The sequence below is a fragment of the Acipenser ruthenus genome, chromosome 2 (genome assembly GCF_902713425.1).
Source record: "Acipenser ruthenus chromosome 2, fAciRut3.2 maternal haplotype, whole genome shotgun sequence".
Taxonomy (NCBI): domain Eukaryota; kingdom Metazoa; phylum Chordata; class Actinopteri; order Acipenseriformes; family Acipenseridae; genus Acipenser; species Acipenser ruthenus.
The window spans coordinates 55,202,221-55,225,737 of NC_081190.1; the positions used below are offsets into that span (position 1 = coordinate 55,202,221).

Below are 23,517 nucleotides of genomic sequence, written 5' to 3' on the forward strand. Positions count from 1 at the left end.
CAACTCCATTTGCAGAAATGCAGCCCCAAACTTGCAAGGAACCTCCACCATGCTTCACTGTTGCCTGCAGACACTCATTCGTGTACCGCTCTCCAGCCCTTCGGCGAACAAACTGCCTTCTGCTACAGCCAAATATTTCAAATTTTGACTCGTCAGTCCAGAGCACCTACTGCCATTTTTCTGCACCCCAGTTCCTGTGTTTTCGTGCATAGTTGAGTCGCTTGGCCTTGTTTCCATGTCGGAGGTATGGCTTTTTGGCCGCAAGTCTTCCATGAAGGCCACTTCTGACCAGACTTCTCCGGACAGTAGATGGGTGTACCAGGGTCCCACTGTTTTCTGCCAATTCTGAGCTGATGGCACTGCTGGACATCTTCTGATTGCGAAGGGAAGTAAGCATGATGTGTCTTTCATCTGCTGCAGTAAGTTTCCTTGGCCGACCACTGCGTCTACGGTCCTCAACGTTGCCCGTTTCTTGTGCTTCTTCAAAAGAGCTTGGACAGCACATCTGGAAACCTCTGTCTGCCTTGAAATTTCTGCCTGGGAGAGACCTTGCTGATGCAGTATAACTACCTTGTGTCTTGTTGCTGTGCTCAGTCTTGCCATGGTGTATGACTTTTGACAGTAAACTGTCTTCAGCAACCTCACCTTGTTAGCTGAGTTTGGCTGTTCCTCACCCAGTTTTATTCCTCCTACACAGCTGTTTCTGTTTCAGTTAATGATTGTGTTTCAACCTACATATTGAATTGATGATCATTAGCACCTGTTTGGTATAATTGTTTAATCATACACCTGACTATATTCCTACAAAATCCCCGACTTTGTGCAAGTGTACCTAGAAGAACTGATGCTGTTTTGAAGGCAAAGGGTGGTCACACCAAATATGGATTTGATTTAGATTTTTCTTCTGTTCACTCACTTTGCATTTAGTTAATTGATAAATATAATCTATTAACATGTCTATTTTTGAAAGCATTCTTACTTTACAGCATTTTTTCACACCTGCCTAAAACTTTTGCACAGTACTGTATATAAAAAATATATAGTTGAGTATTGTATACGATACAAATAGAATTACAAAAAAAGAATCACATCCTCGTTTCATTTTACCTTTCTTCTTTAAAAAATATCTAAATAAGCTGCCTTAGAGGCAGGGTACATCTCTTTTTAATTTGGTGATCCCTTATTTGTATTTATGTGTTAAATGTATCGAAGAAGTATATTTTAACCTGCAAAGAAATAAAATAGACAAAGATTAATGTTATGTGTTGCATACGTGTGATAGCTATATAAGGTATTTTATAAGTATTTTACTTTATCACAGCTATTAGATAAAAAAACAACACATTGATAAAAACATATGTTTTTCTTCAGCAAGAGAGGCAAATATCAGGGCTCAAATTACTGGGGGGCTGGGGGCTGGGGGCTGGGGATGGGGTCGACCCCTTTAAGCTTCTCCGAATAGTTTTATTTACAAAATTTTCTTTTGAACATGTTTTAAGCCAACAGGTATAACTTAAAACGGAAAGGAACCTGTTACAAACTTGTTAATTGTATGACATTTCCTGCCTTGTCTCTGCAGGTTTTCAGTACCAATCAATGATAATGAGAAAGCGTCTCCTGACAACCTGAAAACTTCTCTGCCCATTTTGCATAGGCTAATGCTTATGCTTACATTTTACATAGGCTAATGCTTATGCTTACATTTTGCATAGGCTAATGCTTATGCTTACATTTTGCATAGGCTAATGCTTATGCTTACATTTTACATAGGCTAATGCTTATGCTTACATAGCAAAGTTTTAAAAGTGAGACAGCAAATGCATATCGTAAAAGTTAACCAGTACCTTAAAATTAAGGGCCATATAAGAATGATAAATATTGTAACTGATCAGAAAGCCTTCTTTGTTGTGCTCCAAGTTACTGTGAATGAGATACTGTTTCATTAAGTAAACATTTATTTGAATGTTTTTGGAATTAAAAGCATAAATGCAAAACTGCGTTGCATTTTTCTTTGTGAATGTGCTAAATGTGCTAAAAAAAAAAAAAAAAATGGCAATTCAAAATCCCCCAATGTAGTAAATCCATCGAATTTAATACCAGCCATTTATACAGGACTGAAATCTGGCCAGATATTTCGGGCTTCTGCCCAAATTGGGAGCCAACTTGAGTAATTTAAAAACATGGAAATGGAGGTGTGGGGGGGCAACTCGAGCACGTTATGTGGTTCATGGAAACGTGGTATAAGGTAATGAAGCATTGCTGTGTCTGTGCCCCCACATATGTAATTTAAGTAATAGTATCAGATACCCTGCGGACCGGCCTGGACAGAGCAGTTAATTCAACTTAAATAACATACATCATATGATACGTGTTATTTAAGGTGAATTAACCACTCCGTCTGGCCTCGTCCGGCAAGTTGTTATTCTTTTTTTAATATTACAGAAAAGCCCTGATTCTGGAATAAATGTTGTTTTATTTTCTTAGAAGATAGCAAGAGGAATCCAATGACATATGATATGTGTTATTTAAGTTGAATTAACTGCTCTGTCCGGAGCTCCTCCAGCCATTCATTTATTTATTTATTTATTTATTTATTTATTTATTTTTTGGGGGGAGTATCACAAAACAAAACATAGGCGATTCAAACATAATTATTTTTGATAAGTTTAGCATCACCTTATAGAATGAACTAATTTTGCTTCATAAAGTCGAATGAAACCTGCTGAATAATGTTACGTTAACATATTGAATTACATACCACTTTGTAGTTTTCCATGTACTTAACGAATAACTAACAAAAATTAAAAAGTGTGACATTTTGAAATCCAACATGAAATACCGTACTACTATGGCTTCCGGTAGACTTTTGCGATATCATTTTGTAGTTTCTTTGATTACATGATGTTAAATAAAAGATCTAAATTATTATTATTATTATTATTATTATTATTATTATTATTATTATTATTAATTTTAATTAAGTCTCAATCCTACAATTCTATATGATGCAAGATTTTTGGCCATAGCTGTAGAGTATTTGATTTACATGCAATGTTAAAAAGGGTGTGGGTCCTCTGTAGGCATCATTTCCTTTAATAGCATGACACCTGGTACTACTCTCTTGGTTAAAGAAATATCTGTTTGCAAGCCATGCTTTCAGATTGTATTTTACTTGCTTGATCATTTCACCAAGAAGTTTAAATTGTCCTCAACCCTTCACCTGCTTCTTTCCTGTCTTTAACCAACAATATATGGCCTAGTAAACACTGCTGAAGTGACATGAGAATAAGTTATGGGAACTGAGATATTAGTTTTAAAATAAAAATACATTTGTTTTGAACAATTGAGACCTATGTAGAAATAATGTGATATCTTGTAACAATTGTAAGTTGCCCTGGATAAGGGCGCCTGCTAAGAAATTAATAATAATAATAATAATAATAATAATAATAATAATAATAATAATAATAATAATAATATGCAAAGCAGATACTTTGACCTTTCCATTAATTTTTTTTTAGATGTTTATTATTAAGGTTTTTTCCAAAGGTCAAAGGTCAGAAATGTAAGGGGTCATTTTATTTACTTGTTGTTAATATCATTTTTCGATTCCTCATTTAATTTCCAATAAAAAGACACCAGCACAGATCTTTGGCTCAAATAGTTTTTAGGGCTTAGTGTAAATCAAAGGGAAGGGGGGAGGGAGGGGGGATTGGGGGTTACCTGTAGAGATTGAAATGAATAGCATGATCCTTTCTATTGCATAATGCACAATTGCATTTGAGGACAAACCTACACAGATAGTTACATGGTAATAAGACAGGTTTTCATATTTCTGTACTACGGTAGTCAAAACTGGTCTGTAATCTGGACCATGGTACATCAATGAAATGCATGCTGATAGCAATCTGTAGAAACCAAACTTTAATATCATAATTATATAATGAGTGTACAAAATGTCAAAGAATGTGATCAGTATTCCAGACAAATCACAAATCTCAACAGGGTCTGGTCCCAACTAGTTTGGATTAGCAGTCTACTGTACCTATTGTACCTTACCTATGTAAGTCCCTGCTTGGTTGACAAGGACATTGTGGGGCAGCCCATACATAGCTAGAGAACTGCTTATCTAGTTGTGTTTAAATTTTGTTAATACATTTTTTTAGTTATTGCAATGATCAAAATCTGGATGGGGAGGTTCCTGTCGGTATTTTTATAGGCAAGTTTGTAAGAGACATTTCAATCAGATTCTGGGAATACCGGTATATGGAGGAACTTGTCTGCATTTCATGCTTTCATTTTGAAATGCACATACTGTGGATGTAAGATTTGGAGGTTAACTGTTTCATGTTGCTGTTTGTGTTTCTACAACTCTATGTTGTTTGAAGTTCTCTTATACTGTATTTTCTAATTGGGAGGGTTTCTGTGGTTAAGCAGAATGTCAACTGCAGAATGTCTCTTTCTCACCACAGGGTGGAGCATGCCACCAGCAAATTGAAAAGAGCCAGCAACCAGAAAGGACTTTACATTCTCCGGTGCAGCCCAAAGGACTTTAACAAGTACTTCCTCTCCTTTGCATTAGGGGTCAGTATACTACAAAAATATACTCAGAAATATTCTCATTTCCCGTTTGTAGCAATCTGGATAGGACAGCACCACAAATTCAGGAAAAGGCAGGCAACATGTCCTTGCAGAAATACCCTACAGGCTGTTATACGCGATGGAAAGCTTAAACAAATTCAACAGAATTATAAATTAATTGTGTTCATTGTAACATAATACACGTTGATATTAATATTCAATATTGACATGCATTGTTTAGGGGCTGGCATAAATGGAAATTCCTGTTTTAATAATTTTCACACAGGTAATACTGTATACAGGAATTGAAAAAAAAGGCAATTTCCTCTGCCATTCACGGTATATGGGGGGGGGGGGGGGGGTAGTAGTATCATTTACAAAACTTTGTTGCAGTTCAGCGTGACACTAAAACCCTCCTCGAACTAGAATAAACTAATACAGTGGCTGATGGTTGCTTTCTGTGTTTCTAAGGATGACAGTGGGACCGAGTACAAGCACTGCTTGATCACGAAGACTGAGACCGGCGAGTACAATCTGAACGGTGCCAAGAAGACCTTTGGAAGCCTCAAGGAGCTGCTTAACTGCTATCAGAAGGAAACGGTCCGTTGTGATGGCTTTATCTTCCAGTTTCTCAAGTGCTGTCCGCCCAAGGCCAAAGGTTTAAAACTTTTTATGTTTGTATTAAAAGTGGATTCAAAATGAATGCCATTAAGACAATTGCTTATTCTGAAAGAAACCCTGTTAAATTATTTATTTAGACATTTCTGTAGTTAATGCATTACATTTAAAACCTGCTTAAATGCTTCTTGCTAAATGTCCTATGTATTATGTAAAGTAATCCATTAACCATTCAGCAGTCACTAAATGCAGGCAATGACTTAAAGCCCTACAGGTTTGAGCACAGGTTGGATGACATTTCTAACCCAGTAAAGATGGGGCATTAATTGTAACTCTCTTGAATTGGCCCCGGTAAATCTGTCTTGCATGACATTCCCCTCGTCTGCCACCCCTACTGTTTGTTCAGATATTAAAGAGCTCTTGTCCCTTTGAGACAACATCCCAAATGTGACTCAATAGAGAGGGTGCAGTATTCTGAGCTGCTTTGCATTGATTTTGCTGTGCAGCTTGATGCATGTATTACAAGTCACATGTAGGAAGTTGGATAAGGGCATCTGCTAAAAATGAATAATAATAATAATAATAATAATAATAATAATAATAATAGTAGTGTCTCTGAAGACCAGGTCCACATCTAGGTTTGCTGAACCAGCTCTTTTAACCTGTCTGGTTCCTGATTGGGTGTTCCCTTTCAATTCAAAGACGACCACCAATGACATTACATATGGGCTATGCCTGCCCATTGGGTAGGTATTGCTGAGCACTCTATACCAGAGCTGCTGATAGGCCCCTTCCTGGGATGATGCACTCGGTCCCGCCTACCGAGGGAATAAAACTGTCATCCCAAGGAAGCCATTTCTCTTTTTCCTTCTCAAGATGGTACGGTAAGACCTCTATGTATAGCTGAGCGTGTTGATAGAAAAGAGCTTCTCGAGTCGAATTGAGTTGATTGTATTTACCTTGCATTCGTGCTGAAAGCTGGCTCGCCGCTTTTCTGGAATCAACGACAGAGCCTTTTGTCTTTCTGTCTTTTAGCAGCCTCCTCGCTTGCATGGTAGGCCGCTCTTTGTATCTGTCTGTCGTGTGTGAGCGACTGCCTGTGCAGTCACCCGCGAGTGGTTGTCTATTTCTTTCTGAGAGTACACAGCTATTGCAGTTTAAAAAAAAAAAGAAAGAAAAAGAGACGTGTGATCCTCCACCGGACCCCGGCTCTGCCAGGCCCCGCTGTGGAGTTGACTCTGCTGGATTGTCTCGGCCCGCCCTCTCGGTGCGCTTAAAAATTCCAGTTCACCCGCGTTGCCGTGGTGTCTGTTGTATTACCCTCACAGCTTTGCTGTTGGGGTTTATTTCACTGCCTTGCGCGATTCCTCCACCGGGACCACCCGGTTTAAAAAAAAAAAAAAAAAAAAAAGAAAAGCAGTACATGCGCTGCCATGGTGACTGCTATTTTACCCTCACAACGTAGCAGTGTGATATCCACCGGGACCCAGCTCTGCTGCGCCCCACTGTTGAGTTGCATACGCCGGCTTGTTTCAGCCCGCATACTCAGTGGGCTGGTAAAAACAAAACAAAATCAGTTACCCGCGTTGTCGTGGTGACAGTTATTTTTACCCACACAGCTTGCTGTGGTGTGTGTGTGTGTGTATACTGTATGTGTATTTGTTTCTAAATAAATAATAAGCATGATTCTTCCACCGAGACCCAGCTCTGCTGTGCCCCGCTGTTGAGTGGCATCTGCCGGCTTGTTTCAGCCCGCCTACATGGCGCGCTGGTAAAAAAAAAAAAAAAAAAGTTACACACATTGCCGTGGTGACTGCTATTTTACCCTCACAACTTGCTGTTGTGTGTGTGTGTGTGTGTATACTGTGTGTGTTTTTTCTTTACTGCCTTGCAGTTTAAAAAGAAAAAGTAGTAGCAGTGTGATTCCTCCACTCAGACCCAGCTCTGCTGTGTCCCGCTTTTGAGTTGAATCAGCAGGCTTGTTTCAGCCCGTCTATTTGGTGCGCTTGGTCACCCACCTGGCATGGTGAATGTGAAGCAGTTAGAAAAAAAAAAAAAGCAGTACACTATTATTCCTGCCTAACACGCCGCAGCTCCTTGAGCCTGTACTCCACTCTGGCATGTGCTATGCGCTGCCACATTGAGTGACTGCACGCGGTCCAGAACCAGGTTATCGCCGCTCTGCACCGTGGTGCAGTACCGTGAGCTCCCCTATACTGCTCTCCTGATTGCCTACCTCAGCCACTCAAGCCTGTGTATCCACCCCGGTGTATGATATGCGCTACCCCGGGTTGTGTTGACTATACGCGGTTAAGGCTAGGCGCCTCTCAGTGCTTCAGCGCCCTCGGTGCTTAGATGCTCCATGCCTCGGTGCTTAGCGCCACAGCATGTCATTAACACCTGCACTCAGTGTCCCAATTCACTCCGGTGTTTAAACAACGCCCTTGGGCCTGTGCAGACATCAAGCATGGCTAAAGTCCATGCTTGCACGTCCTGCACAATCTCCCCTGCTAGCATGACTGAGCCGTATGCGGCGTTAGGAGCCCCAGGCCAGGCAGCAGGCTCAAGCCCTTGCTCTGGCCCCAGCTCAGCCGATAACGCCAGCCCCGGAGCTGACCCTGCCTGCACCGGTGGTTGCCCTGGATGTTACAGAACCGATGTCAGCATTGCTGAGGACCATGATGTGATTTAAATCGCGGCCTCATGGGAAGGTGGCTCCCTTCCTTCAGAAGCAGCTCTACCTCCCTTGACCATTCCTTTGGACCAGCGGTTGAGGAATTGCTGCAGCGCTCTCACCGAGAACACAAGGCGTCTTGTCAGGTAGAGAACGAGACACTGGCGTCCACTGTACTCTCCAGGCTGTCCGGCCGGGCGAATGGTTTATCACACTGGACCGAAAGAATGCGGATTCCACGTTACTATTCCTCCAGCACACAGGATTTATCGCCGCTTCGCCTTACAGGGGAGCGTCTTTGAGTTTTCCACGCTGTGATTCGGCCTCTCCTTAACCCCCCGCACGTTTTTTCAAAGTGCATGAATGCCATCCTAGCACTGCAAGTGATCAGGGTGATGAACTACCTGGATGACTGGTCGATCTGTCCCAGTTGCAGGAAGGAGCAGTGGCCCACACAGCGATTTGTGCTGAAGCATCTGTTGATGCAGGGTCTCACCCTCAACGATGCCAGAGCCAGTTAATACCGGTGTAAAGTATTGTCTACTTGAGTCACCGGCTGGATTCCCTTACGATGCAAGCCTACCTGTCGGATGACAGAGTCGCTGCCATTCACAACTGTCTGGCCCTGTTCAACAGTACAATTGGTGTTGTGTTAAAAACTATTGGGTCTGATGGCCGTGGCTTCATCACCCACCTAACTAGGGTTACTCCACAAGCGCCCGATCCAAGTGTGGCTCAGTGCCTTTGGCTGCACCCCAAGTGCGACAGACACCGTCGGCTGACCATGTCTCATCTGTGCTGGGAAGCTCTACCCTGGTGGAGGCAAGCCTCTCACCTGAGTGAAGGCGTAAGGATAGCAATGATACACAACCATCAATTGGTGATGACAGATGCCTCCAACTCTGGTTGGGGGGCGGTCTGGGCAGGCAGAGGAGTTTGCGGACCCTGGTCAGATCGCTGGACATCCCTGCACATAAATGCGTGGGAGCTGAGAGCAGCCCATGATTGGCCCGGATATACCGCTGCTCCTGGCCTTTCTCGAAAAGGTCCGGTTAGAGGAAGCGTCAGTTCTCCTAGTGACTCCCAAGTGACCCAGGAGTATCTGGTTTTCGACCCTGTGCCAGCTGTTACATGGCCAGCCCTGGGAGATCCCACTGTGCATGGATCTCCTCAGTCAGGCGAAAGGCTCTGTTTGGCACCCGGAACTGGGCAGGTTCTGGCTATGGGTCTAGCCCCTGAAAGGGACTGCTGGTTAGCCCTAGGGCTATCAGATGCGGTTGTGGGTACGTTGCAGAGCGCAAGGGCAGACTCCACTGTCCTTGTACACCTATAAGTCATGAAGCCATGACCCCATATCTTGCCCTATGTCAGTCATCTTACAGTTTCTGCAAGAACTGCTTGATACTGGTAGGTCACCTTCCACTTTGAAGTTGTATTTAGCAGCTATCTCTGTTTGCCATGCCCCCATAGACTTGGTATCTCTGGGTGCGCATTTTTTGGCTACCTGGTTTCTTAAAAGCGCACGGCGATTACGCCCTCCCGGGAGGGCTGTTCTCCCCGAATGGAGCCGCCTTATTGTACTGGTGGCTCTCACGAAGGCCCCGTTTGAGCCCATACACTCCATAGAGCTGAAGTACCTGTTTATGAAGACAGCCTTCGTCTTGGCTATCACCTCCGCTAAGCGGGTCAGTGAGCTGCAGGCGTTGTGTGTGCACAGCTCCTGCATGCGTATTTGGGAGGATGGCAGCAGGGTGTCTCTGCGCACCAACCCTGCTTTCCTCCCCAAGGTGATTACAGCTTTTCACATTAACCAGTCTGTGGAACTGGAGTCCTTCCATCCACCTCCGTTTGCTTCAATGGAGGATAAGAGATTGAATTTCCTCTGCCCAGTGCGGGCATTGAGATGCTACGTGCATTGGACAAGAGCTCTGCATCAATCTGACCAGCTCTTCGTCTGTCACAGGACATGGACCCTAGGGCAGCCCCTTTATAAGCAGCGTCTGTCACATTGGATTGTGGATACAGTCTTGACTGCGTATAATGGTGCTGGCTTGCCCCCACCTGGTAGGGTAGTCGCACACTCCACTAGAGGGTTGGCTACATCTTGGGCCCTCTTCAGAGGGCCTCGATGTATGATATTTGTACTGCGGCTACCACTTTAATGTGGTAGACCCTGCCCTGCCTTCATTAGGCAAGAGGGTCCTTGAGGGTGTAAATTCACACCGCTAACCTCTGGGTTAGACAGTGCTAGTGCGTCCCTCATATGCTGCCGTTCCTTCTCCCTTGCGACGGCTCTGGTATACATTATCCCCTACGTAACGTCATTGGTGGTCGTCTTCGACTTGAATGGGAACGTTAGGTTACTTACCGTAACCCTGGTTCTCTGAAAGAGAAGACGACCACCAACTGCAAGGTCGCATCGGTCGCCCTCACGGGTTCGATGGGAAAAGAGAAATGGCTTCCTTGGGATGACAGTTTTATTCCCTCGGTAGGCGGGACCGAGAGCATCATCCCAGGAAGGGGCCTATCGGCAGCTCTGGTATAGAGAACTCAGCGATACCTACCCAATGGGCAGGCATATCCCATACGTAATGTCATTGGTGGTCGTCTTCTCTTTCAGGGAACCAGGGTTACAGTAAATAACCTAATGTATTCCAGTGTGCCCACCACATACATGCAAGTAGCTGGTGAGTGGACAGGGTGGTTAAAAAAAAAACGCTTATGAAGCCTTTCTAACAAATTGTTGCTGGACAAAGTCTGTCAGGTACAGACAATAGAATGTACTGGTTGATTTATAGAGATTCAGTTGTAAAAATTAGGCACTACAATTAACTCTGTACCCTTTCTCTCGCTTCTCTCCTTTTAGACAAATCAAATCTGGTGGTCTTTCGAAGCAACAAAGGCTCTGAAATGCCAATGTCTCCAACGCTGCACAGACATAGCATCAGTCAAATGGTGTTCCACAAGATCAAGAAAGAAGACCTAGAAATTGTAAGCACAGTCAATAGTTTGAAATTGATTTTTTAGCTTTATTAGATAGAGAACACCTTAATATGAGGATGTAGTGGTACTTCTAAATTCAAAAAAGCCATTTTATTGAACATTATGAAACACCAATTAACCTTCCAATGCAATAGTATTGGGGCCTCATATTACTGTGAGTTGCAATATTGCAAAAAATAACATCCTCATATGACATTAGCTAGAGGAAGCACACTATAAGCTATTAGTCCTGAAAAAATCCACTTGACCCTGTCCTATTTTGTTTTGACATGGGTTTACAACATCAACAACAACCATTTTATGGTAATTAAGGAGAGGCTAGGCTGTTATTTCAGATATCACTCATAAGAACCATACTGTGAATTAAACGTGCATTGCAGTAAAAAGGGTGTTTACCATGACTTTGCAAGATTTTAGAATGATACTACAGAGTTAACTGGAGTGTTCTACTTCTAGTCCTTATATATATAAAAGCAAGGACGAGAAGTAGAACACACGTGGTTAAATGTGTCTCTTCGGATTCCTTCATAGCAAAACATATGTTTGTTAATGTGCTGAGCTAAAGTTGTGTCAATAACTACCACTACTACTAAAAAAGTGTGTATTGTGGTATGTGGGGATTCTCTTTCTAAAAGGGTTGTCCTGCCTGGTTTTAAATGTTGACATTGATTCATAGGCAACTGTTTAAACTTAAGTTAATATGCTTTTGTTAATGTTAACAGAGTAAATGCGTGTTCAATGGAAGCCAGGACTTAACCCATGCTGATTTTCTTAAACATGTTCAAACAAGTGAGATCTGTGCTAGTTTGCTATGAGCTTGCTCAGGTCTTACTTTTGCATTATTGTGATTCATTTCATGAGTTTGCTCTTTATCATTAAAACTTTAATCCACACAGGATTCCTCTGATAGAAATGACAGTCATAATATTAAAATTGCTCATGAAATGTGGCACTGCTTACAGATAAAGAACGGTGTTAAAAATATGTGTAGTGATTTTGTGACATGAACTAATTTCCACTGAAACCAGATCAATACCACCCAACTTAATTCACTTATGATCTCTAACCAGAGTAAATGAACCTGCTGCATGAACTAGCCGCCGCTCTGCCTACTTCCAGTTTTCAAGAGAAAATTCCCTTATTTCCATGGTTAAATGTATACGTTGTTGTGTAATATGAATCTGTTGTTTATTTATTTATTTATTTATTTATTTTAACATTTCAGCATGAAAGCCTTGGTCAAGGAACCTTTACAAAGATTTTTAGAGGAATAAGGAAAGAGCTAGGAGACTATGGTGAGCTGCATGAGACTGAGGTTGTTGTGAAGGTTCTGGATAAAGCACACAGGAATTACTCTGAGGTGAGTAAAGAAGTATCCTTCTGACACATCACATAGGAGATAGCTTGACTATTCTCACAATAGTTTCCATCACTATCACACAAACTTGCATAAACATTTTCAACATACCACAAATGTAGGCCATGGTCACCTACGTGTGTAATGGGTTATTTTTTTAGCCTTGAATATGCATATTACTGTACTTCGATTTTTCTTTTCTTTTTTCCTTCACCGTAACAATTAGCAATGTTATGATATGTGACACTGCATCTCTCAGGCTTGCTAGGCAGACTTTGGGGAAAGGTGATGGCTGCACAGAATTGTGACATATTAAATGTACAGCGACCCTGATGTAGGATTAATAAAAATAATGGTTCATTTTTTTCTTTCTATTAATTTGTTTCCTTACCTCACATTACAAAATCGCCACACAATTTGGCACAATTTGAAGTCACCACTCGTGCGTATCAGGACTGAATGCCAAGTGATGTTCAGGTCAGGATTGATGTGTGCTCAGAGCTGTGAGGGGGAGCTCTCCCTCGCCTTTTAAGCACTGATTTTTATAGATCCTGAATTTCTACTGTGTCAAGTTAGAGAACCTCCTCAAGTTATCTTGTGCACGCAACAACAGGGGTCTGATCATCTGACAGGGACAACATGACTTCTAAAGCCTTGTGAAGTCATTCGTGCAGATTGATTTATTGGGCGCGTCATCAGGGGCTGGTATCGAGTGGCGTTGATGTAAGGAGGCGAAGAGTTAAAGTGCAGTGACCCTGATATCTTTCTTCTCTCCTCCGCAGTCCTTCTTTGAAGCCGCTAGCATGATGAGCCAGCTCTCCTACAAGCACCTGGTATTGAACTATGGAGTCTGTGTGTGTGGAGAAGAGAGTAAGTGCATCCCAGCAAGTCATGCTTCATCAGAGCCAGCCATTTTAACTAATAATCTTCCTTCCACCCCCGCCAAAACAGATCAATCGAACTGTGGCGCTCTGCCCAGTGCTTTATTCAAAAAGCTGATTCTATTAAGGAATATCTTTTACAATGTGATGAAATAGTTCACCTTAGACTACTGGCTGTTAAATCTAGCAGCATAATTTTAACTGGGATAGTTAAGTGTTTATTATTTAATAAAGACCTTACTCGTTAACTATTATTTAACTTTACTGTAGGGGGAGGGAACTTTGAATATAGTTACTTAAGAATTTGAAGTATAATTCATTTCTGGCCATTGAATTCTTATGAATATACTGTATGTGGAATGTGTTTGTTATTTCAGTTGTCAATAAGAAAATTTTTTTTTACTTCATACTTGAATTTTATACTGTAACATGATTCCTGAAACCAGACCTTGCACGGTTGGTTAATTCACTCAGCACTCATGCCTTTCACCTCAAACTCAGTTCAAAAAGTGAAAGTATTTTAGTGGTGTAAACATGTGAACTTTTAGTACAGTTTGTCACAGCTGGCCCAGGCCTGAATGAAGAGAGGGTGGCGGGGGTCATTTTTTAAACTAATCACATTTTTACAAGAAACACCTACAGAGATTTTTTTTTCTTCAACATAAACCACAGTCTTCCAATACATGTATAGACAGTATTAATTTTAAGTCATATAGGACACTACACCTATAAATTCCCTCCACTTGCTATCATTTGCTACTACTATATATATTTCATTGAATTTCATAAGCAAGCTTACCAGGATTAAAAACATGTTTGCCATTTCATTATCTCAGTAGTCTTAAAGAACCCAATGTAAGCTACAAAACTATATAGATAAGGATGGTACTTTTTTTTTTTTTTTTTTAAATGCTAAAATTCTGAAGCAGTGTTCCTTGTAAAAACCAGATCACACACTTGACTTCTCTTTTATTTACTGAACTCCACATATTGATCAAACCAGCCGAGGCTGCCCTTTTGGAGGAATTCCATCAAATCCCATAGGATATCCCAACCTGGATACAAAATCTAGATGTTTTATTGTAGCGGGATGAGGCACACACAGAGGTCAAGTAACTTGCCCGGGGTTGCAGTTAGTGTATTACAAACTTCATTGCCCTTACGTAATAAACAGGCATGAAATGTTTTATTGCCCAGTCTTAAAATTTAAAATGGTATAGAACACCCAGTGACTTGGATAACATTATTGTTACTTGCTGTTGTTGGGTCCTGTGTGCTATGTAAGTACCTGTATAACACAGTAGTGTTGATTGAGAGAGACTTTTATTAATAAGCTGTGCTTGGCTGTATCGTTTTTGGAAATACATGTTTTTACAGTATCTATAGATATGATCAACTTTTTAAAACTTCTCTTTAGATATTATGGTTCAGGAATATGTGAAGTTTGGGTCTCTGGACACATACCTAAAAAAGAACAAGAGTTGTGTGAATATCATGTGGAAACTGGAGGTGGCAAAGCAGCTAGCTTGGGCTATGCATTTCTTGGTAAGTAAGCTTATAGCTTGTCTTAAACAGGTTTGAATGGAACAGAGAATTTATTTATTTATTTATTTATTTATTTATTTATTTTTAAATTTAGTCGTCGCCAATTATTTTACCCCGATTTTCACCCCAATTTAGCATGCCCAATTATTATCTGTATCCCCGGCTCACCGCTCGCAACCCCCCCGCAGACTCAGGAAACGGAGGCTGGAATACGCATCCTCCGAAACGTGCTCCTGCCAAGCCGTCATTTTTCGCACTGCAGATCCACAGCAATGCCACCAGACCTATAGTGCCGGAGGACAACACAGATCTGACGGCTCCGCTGCAGAGCCACAGGCGCCCTAACAGCCACAGGGGTCGCTGATGCGCGGTGAGCCGTGGATTCCCCTGCCGACCTAAGCCCTCCCTACCCGGGCAGCGCTCAGCCAATTGTGCGCCGCCCCCTAGGAACTCCCAGTCACGGTCAGCTGTGACATAGCCTGGATTCGAACCTGCGATCTCCAGGCTATATAGCACATCCTGCACTCCGCGCAGAGCGCCTTTACTGGATGCGCCACTCGGGAGCCCCCGGAAAAGAGAATAAGGGTGTGTGAACAGGCTGGCTTGTGTTGTGACGTCAGGCCAGGAAGGAGTAGAACACACAGACAGCACTGGGGTAAATGAAAGCACTGATGCACGAGTTTAATTATAAACATTTAAATAAAACAAAACACTTTCCAAAAGAAAACGGCACATTGGCCAAAATAGACAGACAAAACTAAACACTATAACTAAAACAAGTGTCGTACTGAATCAGCACGATTAGCAGTTGTTTTAGTTTAGTTTTGATTCTCAGCTCTGTCTCCTGTTCTTTCTCCCTGAAAACACACCCTGTTCAGCCAAAGCTGATGGTCTTTTATATTGGGCCAAGGGATCAACTGGCTATCAATTACCTAGTTTATCCCTCGATCAACAGTTTGTCAATAATCACTCGCTGTTGAACAGGCATTCTCACAATGTCAAACAATAACAATAAAACAGCATTTTAAATAATACATTTTAAATAATAATAATAATAATACAACAAATACAAATACAAAATAATACATATGCACACAGGGTGTCATGTAAAAAGCGTGTTACGTGTTAAGCCAGTGGTGCAAAGGCAAATATACTTAATTGTGACATCCTTTAGTGCTGGTGTAATAACGATTTTGTGGTTTTGTAATTTCTGTTTTGAGGGCAAAGCATAACTTTTTAAATATTGTACCCCACTCCCGTTTTGTCATGGAATCAAGCTTTACTCACAATGTGTTAAGACATTTGTAACACCAAAGAGGAACCATGGATTAAATAGATGCGTTTTACTGTGTGATACATACATACTTTCTCTCTGTTTCCCTTGTATAGGAAGATAAAAACCTTGTCCATGGAAATGTTTGTGCCAAAAACATCTTGCTTATCAGGGAAAAGGACAGAAAGAGTGGCAGCCCTCCTTTTATAAAGCTCACTGACCCTGGCGTGAGTATTACAGTCTTGTCGAAAGAGAGTAAGTATCCAAACCATCAAATCACTCTTTTCAGAATAACTTTTAGTTTACCTGCTGAGATTTGCTGTTAACTTGAAAGAAGGAACTAGACAATATAGATGACAATTATCCTCCCAAGATTTGATTTCATTTTTGGATCTTTCAAGATAAGAGGCCTGTGCTTACTGTTCTTTCCACAGAATTCGGTTGATAATGAGGTAGTAGGTTTCTTGTTATACACTTGCTTACATGAGGTGTGGGTTGTAAGGTTCAACACATTTTGAACAAGAAAGTTGTTTTTTACCTTCACAGTGTTTGCTGATCTTTCAATAGATTTTACTTCTTAGAAAAAAATAGTTAATTCCAATAAGGCAACACTTTATAGCATAACATTGGTTTGAAGGAAATTAGGCAGTGCACTGCACTTGCACTCTAATATCATGAGGGAACATTGTTTTATCCAATGGTTGAAGAAGCGATGCGTGGCTTGAGTAGACTGTTTAGACCTAAAACTGCTGTAATGACATTGCCGTACATGAAAGGTGCTATGTAAGTGTAAATTGTATTTTATGTTTAGCACGCCACTGCTGCCCTACAGGTTGGATAGTTGTAAAGTTCACTGTGTGCTTTTCCAGTTCTTGTTGAGAGAATTCCCTGGGTACCACCTGAATGTATCGAGGATCCCAAGAACCTGAGCCAAGCTACAGATAAGTGGAGTTTTGGCACCACGATCTGGGAGATTTGCAGTGGTGGTGACAAACCCCTCAGTACGCTTGATTCCTCTAAAGTAAGTACAGTGCATATATGTGTGTTTTCTTACAAGGTTTTACATCATGATTGCACCTGCACCAAAAGCCTGTTTAACCAACACTTGTATTCCTCATTCTTACCTTTAGAAAATTCAGTTTTATGAAGATGAGCACAAATTACCAGCGCCAAGATGGACAGAACTTGCCAATCTGATTAACAGCTGCATGAATTACAAGGCAGAGTTCAGGCCCTCTTTTCGTGCTATCATCAGGGACCTCAACAGCCTCTTCACCCCTGGTGAGTCCCTCCTGCTAGTTTTGTCACCTCAGGCTCATCCAGTTCTGCTTGCAGTTTTGGTCTCCATGGCAACCACCGCTTAGCTCATCTTGGCACAAATAGCCACAGTATATTCCTAAATAATAGTATTTTCAAACCAGTCATGCAATGTCCAAAAGAGTAACCGAAAAATGTGGATATTGTTTGAGATATGACCCTAAAGGACATTCACGGGTTCACATAGAGTACCTGAATGCAATGTTCTGAAATGTAACGATGACTTGACAGTTTTAATTTTATTTTGTGCTTCTAGATTATGAGTTGCTTGCTGAGAGCGACATGTTGCCAAATCGAGCTCTTGGTATTGGATTCACTGGCATTTTTGAGAACCAGGCCCCTGCACAGTTTGAAGAGAGGCATTTGATATTCTTGCAGCAGCTTGGCAAGGTAAGGCATTCAGTTTTTTTTTCAATTTCCAAAAAATATGCAGTGCATGAAGACAAAGAGTTCTTGATGTAGACTGGGGTTCTCAAACCTTTTCAAACTTCTGAGCCCCTCCTTTGTAAAAGGTTAGGTTGTGATGAACCACCGCCATATAAGTGATGTATAAATACTAGGGGTGGGCAACGATATGAAAATTGTATATCGATATCGTGCATGTATATCGAAGTCTTCCAAAACACAGAAAAACATAATAACACAATTGCAATATCAAACATATGTAGAAGTTAACAGATATTTACATGTGAAAAGCAATAACTTAATTTAACTTAGTGGTGCTTTGCTTCACAGTGTCCATGGAGATAAACAAGGTCTTGTTATATTGTTTTACTATTCCATCACCTGCCACCTCAAAACTGAAATATTTCTGTACTTCACTACGCACAGACTTTCCAGCCAAGTAATTTAATCTTCAGCTGATCAGCGTGTAAATGCTGACTCACAACACCTCTAAAAGTATTAAGTACAGTGTCATGTCAAATTTTGCATCATTTATAATACCGAAAGTTCACATTTTAAAAATACATAAATAGCATAAGTAATGAATGCATGCGCATCTGACGCATGTACATATCTCAAAATAATTCAAAACGGATGGCGTTTGGTACCTAAACGGCAATCAAAAGAATCAAATAGTTAAATAATACTTTAGTGTGTGGTGTTTGCCCACGAGACTGACAGTGATTGGTCTTATATCGTCCTCCACATTTAGTTTTGCACGGTACTTATTCTTCAAATATACTGAGGCTGAGACACTGGATTTGCACAAGTACGTGGAATCGAACAGCAGAAGCACTTTCGTTGCAGCAGTCGAGAGTTCAGGATATTCAGGTTCGAGGGAAACCCAGGGGCTTGTTGTACTAACGAGATCAAAAAATGGGATCGGATCTGGGATCACTGGAGCCGGATCATGAGATGGTGTTGTACTACACGGATCTGGATCTGGCTCCACTGATCTGTAATCTTGATCCGATCCTGGAGCTGCATGCGCTGTAATTAGGGAAACTAAACAATGAGAAGCAATCATACGTGGTGCGTAGTTTAAAGACCCTGGCTGTCAAATTTGTATAAGCCTGAGATCACAGTAATGTTATGAAAAAATGGCAAATGGATGGACAGAGATAGGGCAGCATTGCATTCGTTAAACAATGTAAATCCAGGTTACTGCATCTAAAAAAAAACACTATGGTCTATATGCATAAAACATATCATGCCAGTAATAGTGTTTAACATGACAGTATTTCATCAGGTGATGCATAAACGCCTTTTACTGTCAAAAAACATCACTCATTGCGACGTTAGAATAACGTGCCCTTAGAGACCAATTTTCTCATTAACATATTATTCGTCTGATTCATAAATCTGTATTGTGCCGTTAATGGACCCTTACCGGCATCATTAACACGTGTCTCAGGCCAGGCGGAGAATGAGTTGTGTCTTAAATGTATAATTTCTAGCATTATTTCTGTGTTTAGGAACATGTATTTAAGCCTGTAGCAATAATAAGTAAAACATGGCCTAAAGTTTTTGGAAAATTGATAAACTTTCAGTAATTAAATACAAATAGAGACCCAAGAGTCTGTGCGATGTATTTAAACACCCAAAAATAATTTAAAATAAGCAATATTTGTGATTAATTTGGTATAATAAAAATTGTGTAAAGCATGCTCGGTAAAGTATTTATTTTGTATTGATGTATATATTTATTTGCACAAGCTAACACAAAAGTTGTTTTGCTGTACTGTTTTAAGTTTACTTTTTCAGTTTAATAGGAAAAGTTAAACTGCACGTAGACCGTTAGAAACCTCAGTATAATGACATTCGTAAATAACACAGAGCTACGGTGAGTTCAAAAATGAAAGCATTTTCTTGTTGTTGACATAAAATAAAGTGTTTTGGATACAGTAACCTGGATTTAGATTTTTTAATGAACGGAATTCTGATTTATTTCTGTCCATTCGTTTGCCATTTCTTCATAACATTACTGTGATGTCATGCTGTATACAGATTTGACAGCCGGGGTCATTAAACTACACACCACATACAGTGCCTTGCGAAAGTATTCGGCCCCCTTGAACTTTGCGACCTTTTGCCACATTTCAGGCTTCAAACATAAAGATATGAAACTGTAATTTTTTGTGAAGAATCAACAACAAGTGGGACACAATCATGAAGTGGAACGAAATTTATTGGATATTTCAAACTTTTTTAACAAATAAAAAACTGAAAAATTGGGCGTGCAAAATTATTCAGCCCCTTTACTTTCAGTGCAGCAAACTCTCTCCAGAAGTTCAGTGAGGATCTCTGAATGATCCAATGTTGACCTAAATGACTAATGATGATAAATAGAATCCACCTGTGTGTAATCAAGTCTCCGTATAAATGCACCTGCACTGTGATAGTCTCAGAGGTCCGTTTAAAGCGCAGAGAGCATCATGAAGAACAAGGAACACACCAGGCAGGTCCGAGATACTGTTGTGGAGAAGTTTAAAGCCGGATTTGGATACAAAAAGATTTCCCAAGCTTTAAACATCCCAAGGAGCACTGTGCAGGCGATAATATTGAAATGGAAGGAGTATCAGACCACTGCAAATCTACCAAGACCTGGCCGTCCCTCTAAACTTTCAGCTCATACAAGGAGAAGACTGATCAGAGATGCAGCCAAGAGGCCCATGATCACTCTGGATGAACTGCAGAGATCTACAGCTGAGGTGGGAGACTCTGTCCATAGGACAACAATCAGTCGTATACTGCACAAATCTGGCCTTTATGGAAGAGTGGCAAGAAGAAAGCCATTTCTTAAAGATATCCATAAAAAGTGTCGTTTACAGTTTGCCACAAGCCACCTGGGAGACACACCAAACATGTGGAAGAAGGTGCTCTGGTCAGATGAAACCAAAATCGAACTTTTTGGCAACAATGCAAAACGTTATGTTTGGCGTAAAAGCAACACAGCTCATCACCCTGAACACACCATCCCCACTGTCAAACATGGTGGTGGCAGCATCATGGTTTGGGCCTGCTTTTCTTCAGCAGGGACAGGGAAGATGGTTAAAAATGATGGGAAGATGGATGGAGCCAAATACAGGACCATTCTGGAAGAAAACCTGATGGAGTCTGCAAAAGACCTGAGACTGGGATGGAGATTTGTCTTCCAACAAGACAATGATCCAAAACATAAAGCAAAATCTACAATGGAATGGTTCACAAATAAACATATCCAGGTGTTAGAATGGCCAAGTCAAAGTCCAGACCTGAATCCAATCGAGAATCTGTGGAAAGAACTGAAAACTGCTGTTCACAAATGCTCTCCATCCAACCTCACTGAGCTCGAGCTGTTTTGCAAGGAGGAATGGGCAAAAATTTCAGTCTCTCGATGTGCAAAACTGATAGAGACATACCCCAAGCGACTTACAGCTGTAATCGCAGCAAAAGGTGGCGCTACAAAGTATTAACTTAAGGGGGCTGAATAATTTTGCACGCCCAATTTTTCAGTTTTTTATTTGTTAAAATAGTTTGAAATATCCAATAAATTTCGTTCCACTTCATGATTGTGTCCCACTTGTTGTTGATTCTTCACAAAAAATTACAGTTTCATATCTTTATGTTTGAAGCCTGAAATGTGGCAAAAGGTCGCAAAGTTCAAGGGGGCCGAATACTTTCGCAAGGCACTGTATGTTTGCTTCTCGTTATGCGCATTTACACTGCCATTTCTGATCCGGATCAAATGCATCGGTAGCATTTGAGCCTGCTCAGAAATGGCAGTGTAAATGCTTGGCGATCGGATCAAATGTACCTCTCGGGGAGATGGTACAGATCAGGATCAAATGTACCTCTCAGTGAGATGGTACAGATCAGGATCAAATGTACCTCTCGGGGAGATGGCACAGATCAGGATCAAATGTACCTCTCGGGGAGATGGCACAGATCAGGATCAAATGTACCTCTCGGGGAGATGGCACAGATCAGGGTCAAATGTACCTCTCGGGGAGATGGCACAGATCAGGATCAAATGTACCTCTCGGGGAGATGGCACAGATCAGGGTCAAATGTACCTCTCGGGGAGATGGTACAGATCAGGATCAAATGTACCTCTCGGGGAGATGGCACAGATCAGGATCAAATGTACCTCTCGGGGAGATGGCACAGATCAGGGTCAAATGTACCTCTCGGGGAGATGGTACAGATCAGGGTCAAATGTACCTCTCGGGGAGATGGTACAGATCAGGGTCAAATGTACCTCTCGGGGAGATGGCACAGATCAGGATCAAATGTACCTCTCGGGGAGATGGCACAGATCAGGGTCAAATGTACCTCTCGGGGAGATGGTACAGATCAGGGTCAAATGTACCTCTCGGGGAGATGGCACAGATCAGGATCAAATGTACCTCTCGGGGAGATGGCACAGATCAGGGTCAAATGTACCTCTCGGGGAGATGGCACAGATCAGGGTCAAATGTACCTCTCGGGGAGATGGCACAGATCAGGATCAAATGTACCTCTCGGGGAGATGGCACAGATCAGGGTCAAATGTACCTCTCGGGGAGATGGTACAGATCAGGGTCAAATGTACCTCTCGGGGAGATGGTACAGATCAGGATCAAATGTACCTCTCGGGGAGATGGCACAGATCAGGATCAAATGTACCTCTCGGGGAGATGGCACAGATCAGGGTCAAATGTACCTCTCGGGGAGATGGTACAGATCAGGGTCAAATGTACCTCTCGGGGAGATGGTACAGATCAGGGTCAAATGTACCTCTCGGGGAGATGGCACAGATCAGGATCAAATGTACCTCTCGGGGAGATGGCACAGATCAGGGTCAAATGTACCTCTCGGGGAGATGGTACAGATCAGGGTCAAATGTACCTCTCGGGGAGATGGCACAGATCAGGATCAAATGTACCTCTCGGGGAGATGGCACAGATCAGGGTCAAATGTACCTCTCGGGGAGATGGCACAGATCAGGGTCAAATGTACCTCTCGGGGAGATGGCACAGATCAGGATCAAATGTACCTCTCGGGGAGATGGCACAGATCAGGGTCAAATGTACCTCTCGGGGAGATGGCACAGATCAGGGTCAAATGTACCTCTCGGGGAGATGGTACAGATCAGGGTCAAATGTACCTCTCGGGGAGATGGCACAGATCAGGATCAAATGTAGCACTCAGGGAGATGGCACAGATCAGGGTCAAATGCATCGGTAGCATTTAATCCTGTCAATGTAAACGCTCAACTGGCTCAAGTTCCAGCATGCACTGTGGTGCAGTGACGTCCTTTGTTTTGAAGGCGGGTGCCAGAAGGAAACATTCTCTCCAGCATATATGTATACATACGAATCTAGCAATATATTTATTTCACTTAAATAGTACTTAAAAGTAAATAAATTATCCATTACAATAACACTTATATAAAGCTCGTACCGGCACTCTTCTGGGGTCGTATTATAAAAATAAGAAGCGTTGTTGTTATTATTACTAACAAAAGATATTATCACAAGAGTGATCTGCAGGGGAAAAAAACAAGAAATGGGTTGTATTTTGTCTTAATTGTGTGTAATTTGCGATTAACATTTCAATTTAATCCGACCATAGCTTCTCACAGTCAAAACTCAATAGATACTTTTCTTTCAGTCAAAGTTTATATGGGTGTAATTTTTTTGCTTGCGTCTTTTTAAAACATGTACTTTGATGTCTTTTATTTTTCCTGAAGCTTTTTTTTTATTATCCCGCCAACACAATAGCAACAGTTTGAATAACTACCTACAGAACTTTGCCCCTCCCATACATTTTTTCCCCCAATGAACTATACATAACTTACTTA

General features: G+C 41.5%; 1 protein-coding gene across 1 annotated transcript in view; it reads left to right on the forward strand.

The window, feature by feature from the left end:
• The window catches only part of LOC117409044 (tyrosine-protein kinase JAK2-like), a 112,893-nt gene that overhangs the window by 79,269 nt on the left and 10,107 nt on the right, over window positions 1-23,517 (forward strand). The window contains exons 9-18 of the mRNA XM_034014573.3: window positions 4,473-4,584; window positions 5,053-5,239; window positions 10,740-10,864; window positions 12,102-12,236; window positions 13,016-13,103; window positions 14,532-14,659; window positions 16,049-16,187; window positions 16,802-16,953; window positions 17,063-17,213; window positions 17,506-17,639. Of these exons, the coding sequence (XP_033870464.3) occupies window positions 4,473-4,584; window positions 5,053-5,239; window positions 10,740-10,864; window positions 12,102-12,236; window positions 13,016-13,103; window positions 14,532-14,659; window positions 16,049-16,187; window positions 16,802-16,953; window positions 17,063-17,213; window positions 17,506-17,639 (1,351 nt within the window). The remainder of the gene's footprint in view (window positions 1-4,472; window positions 4,585-5,052; window positions 5,240-10,739; window positions 10,865-12,101; window positions 12,237-13,015; window positions 13,104-14,531; window positions 14,660-16,048; window positions 16,188-16,801; window positions 16,954-17,062; window positions 17,214-17,505; window positions 17,640-23,517) is intronic.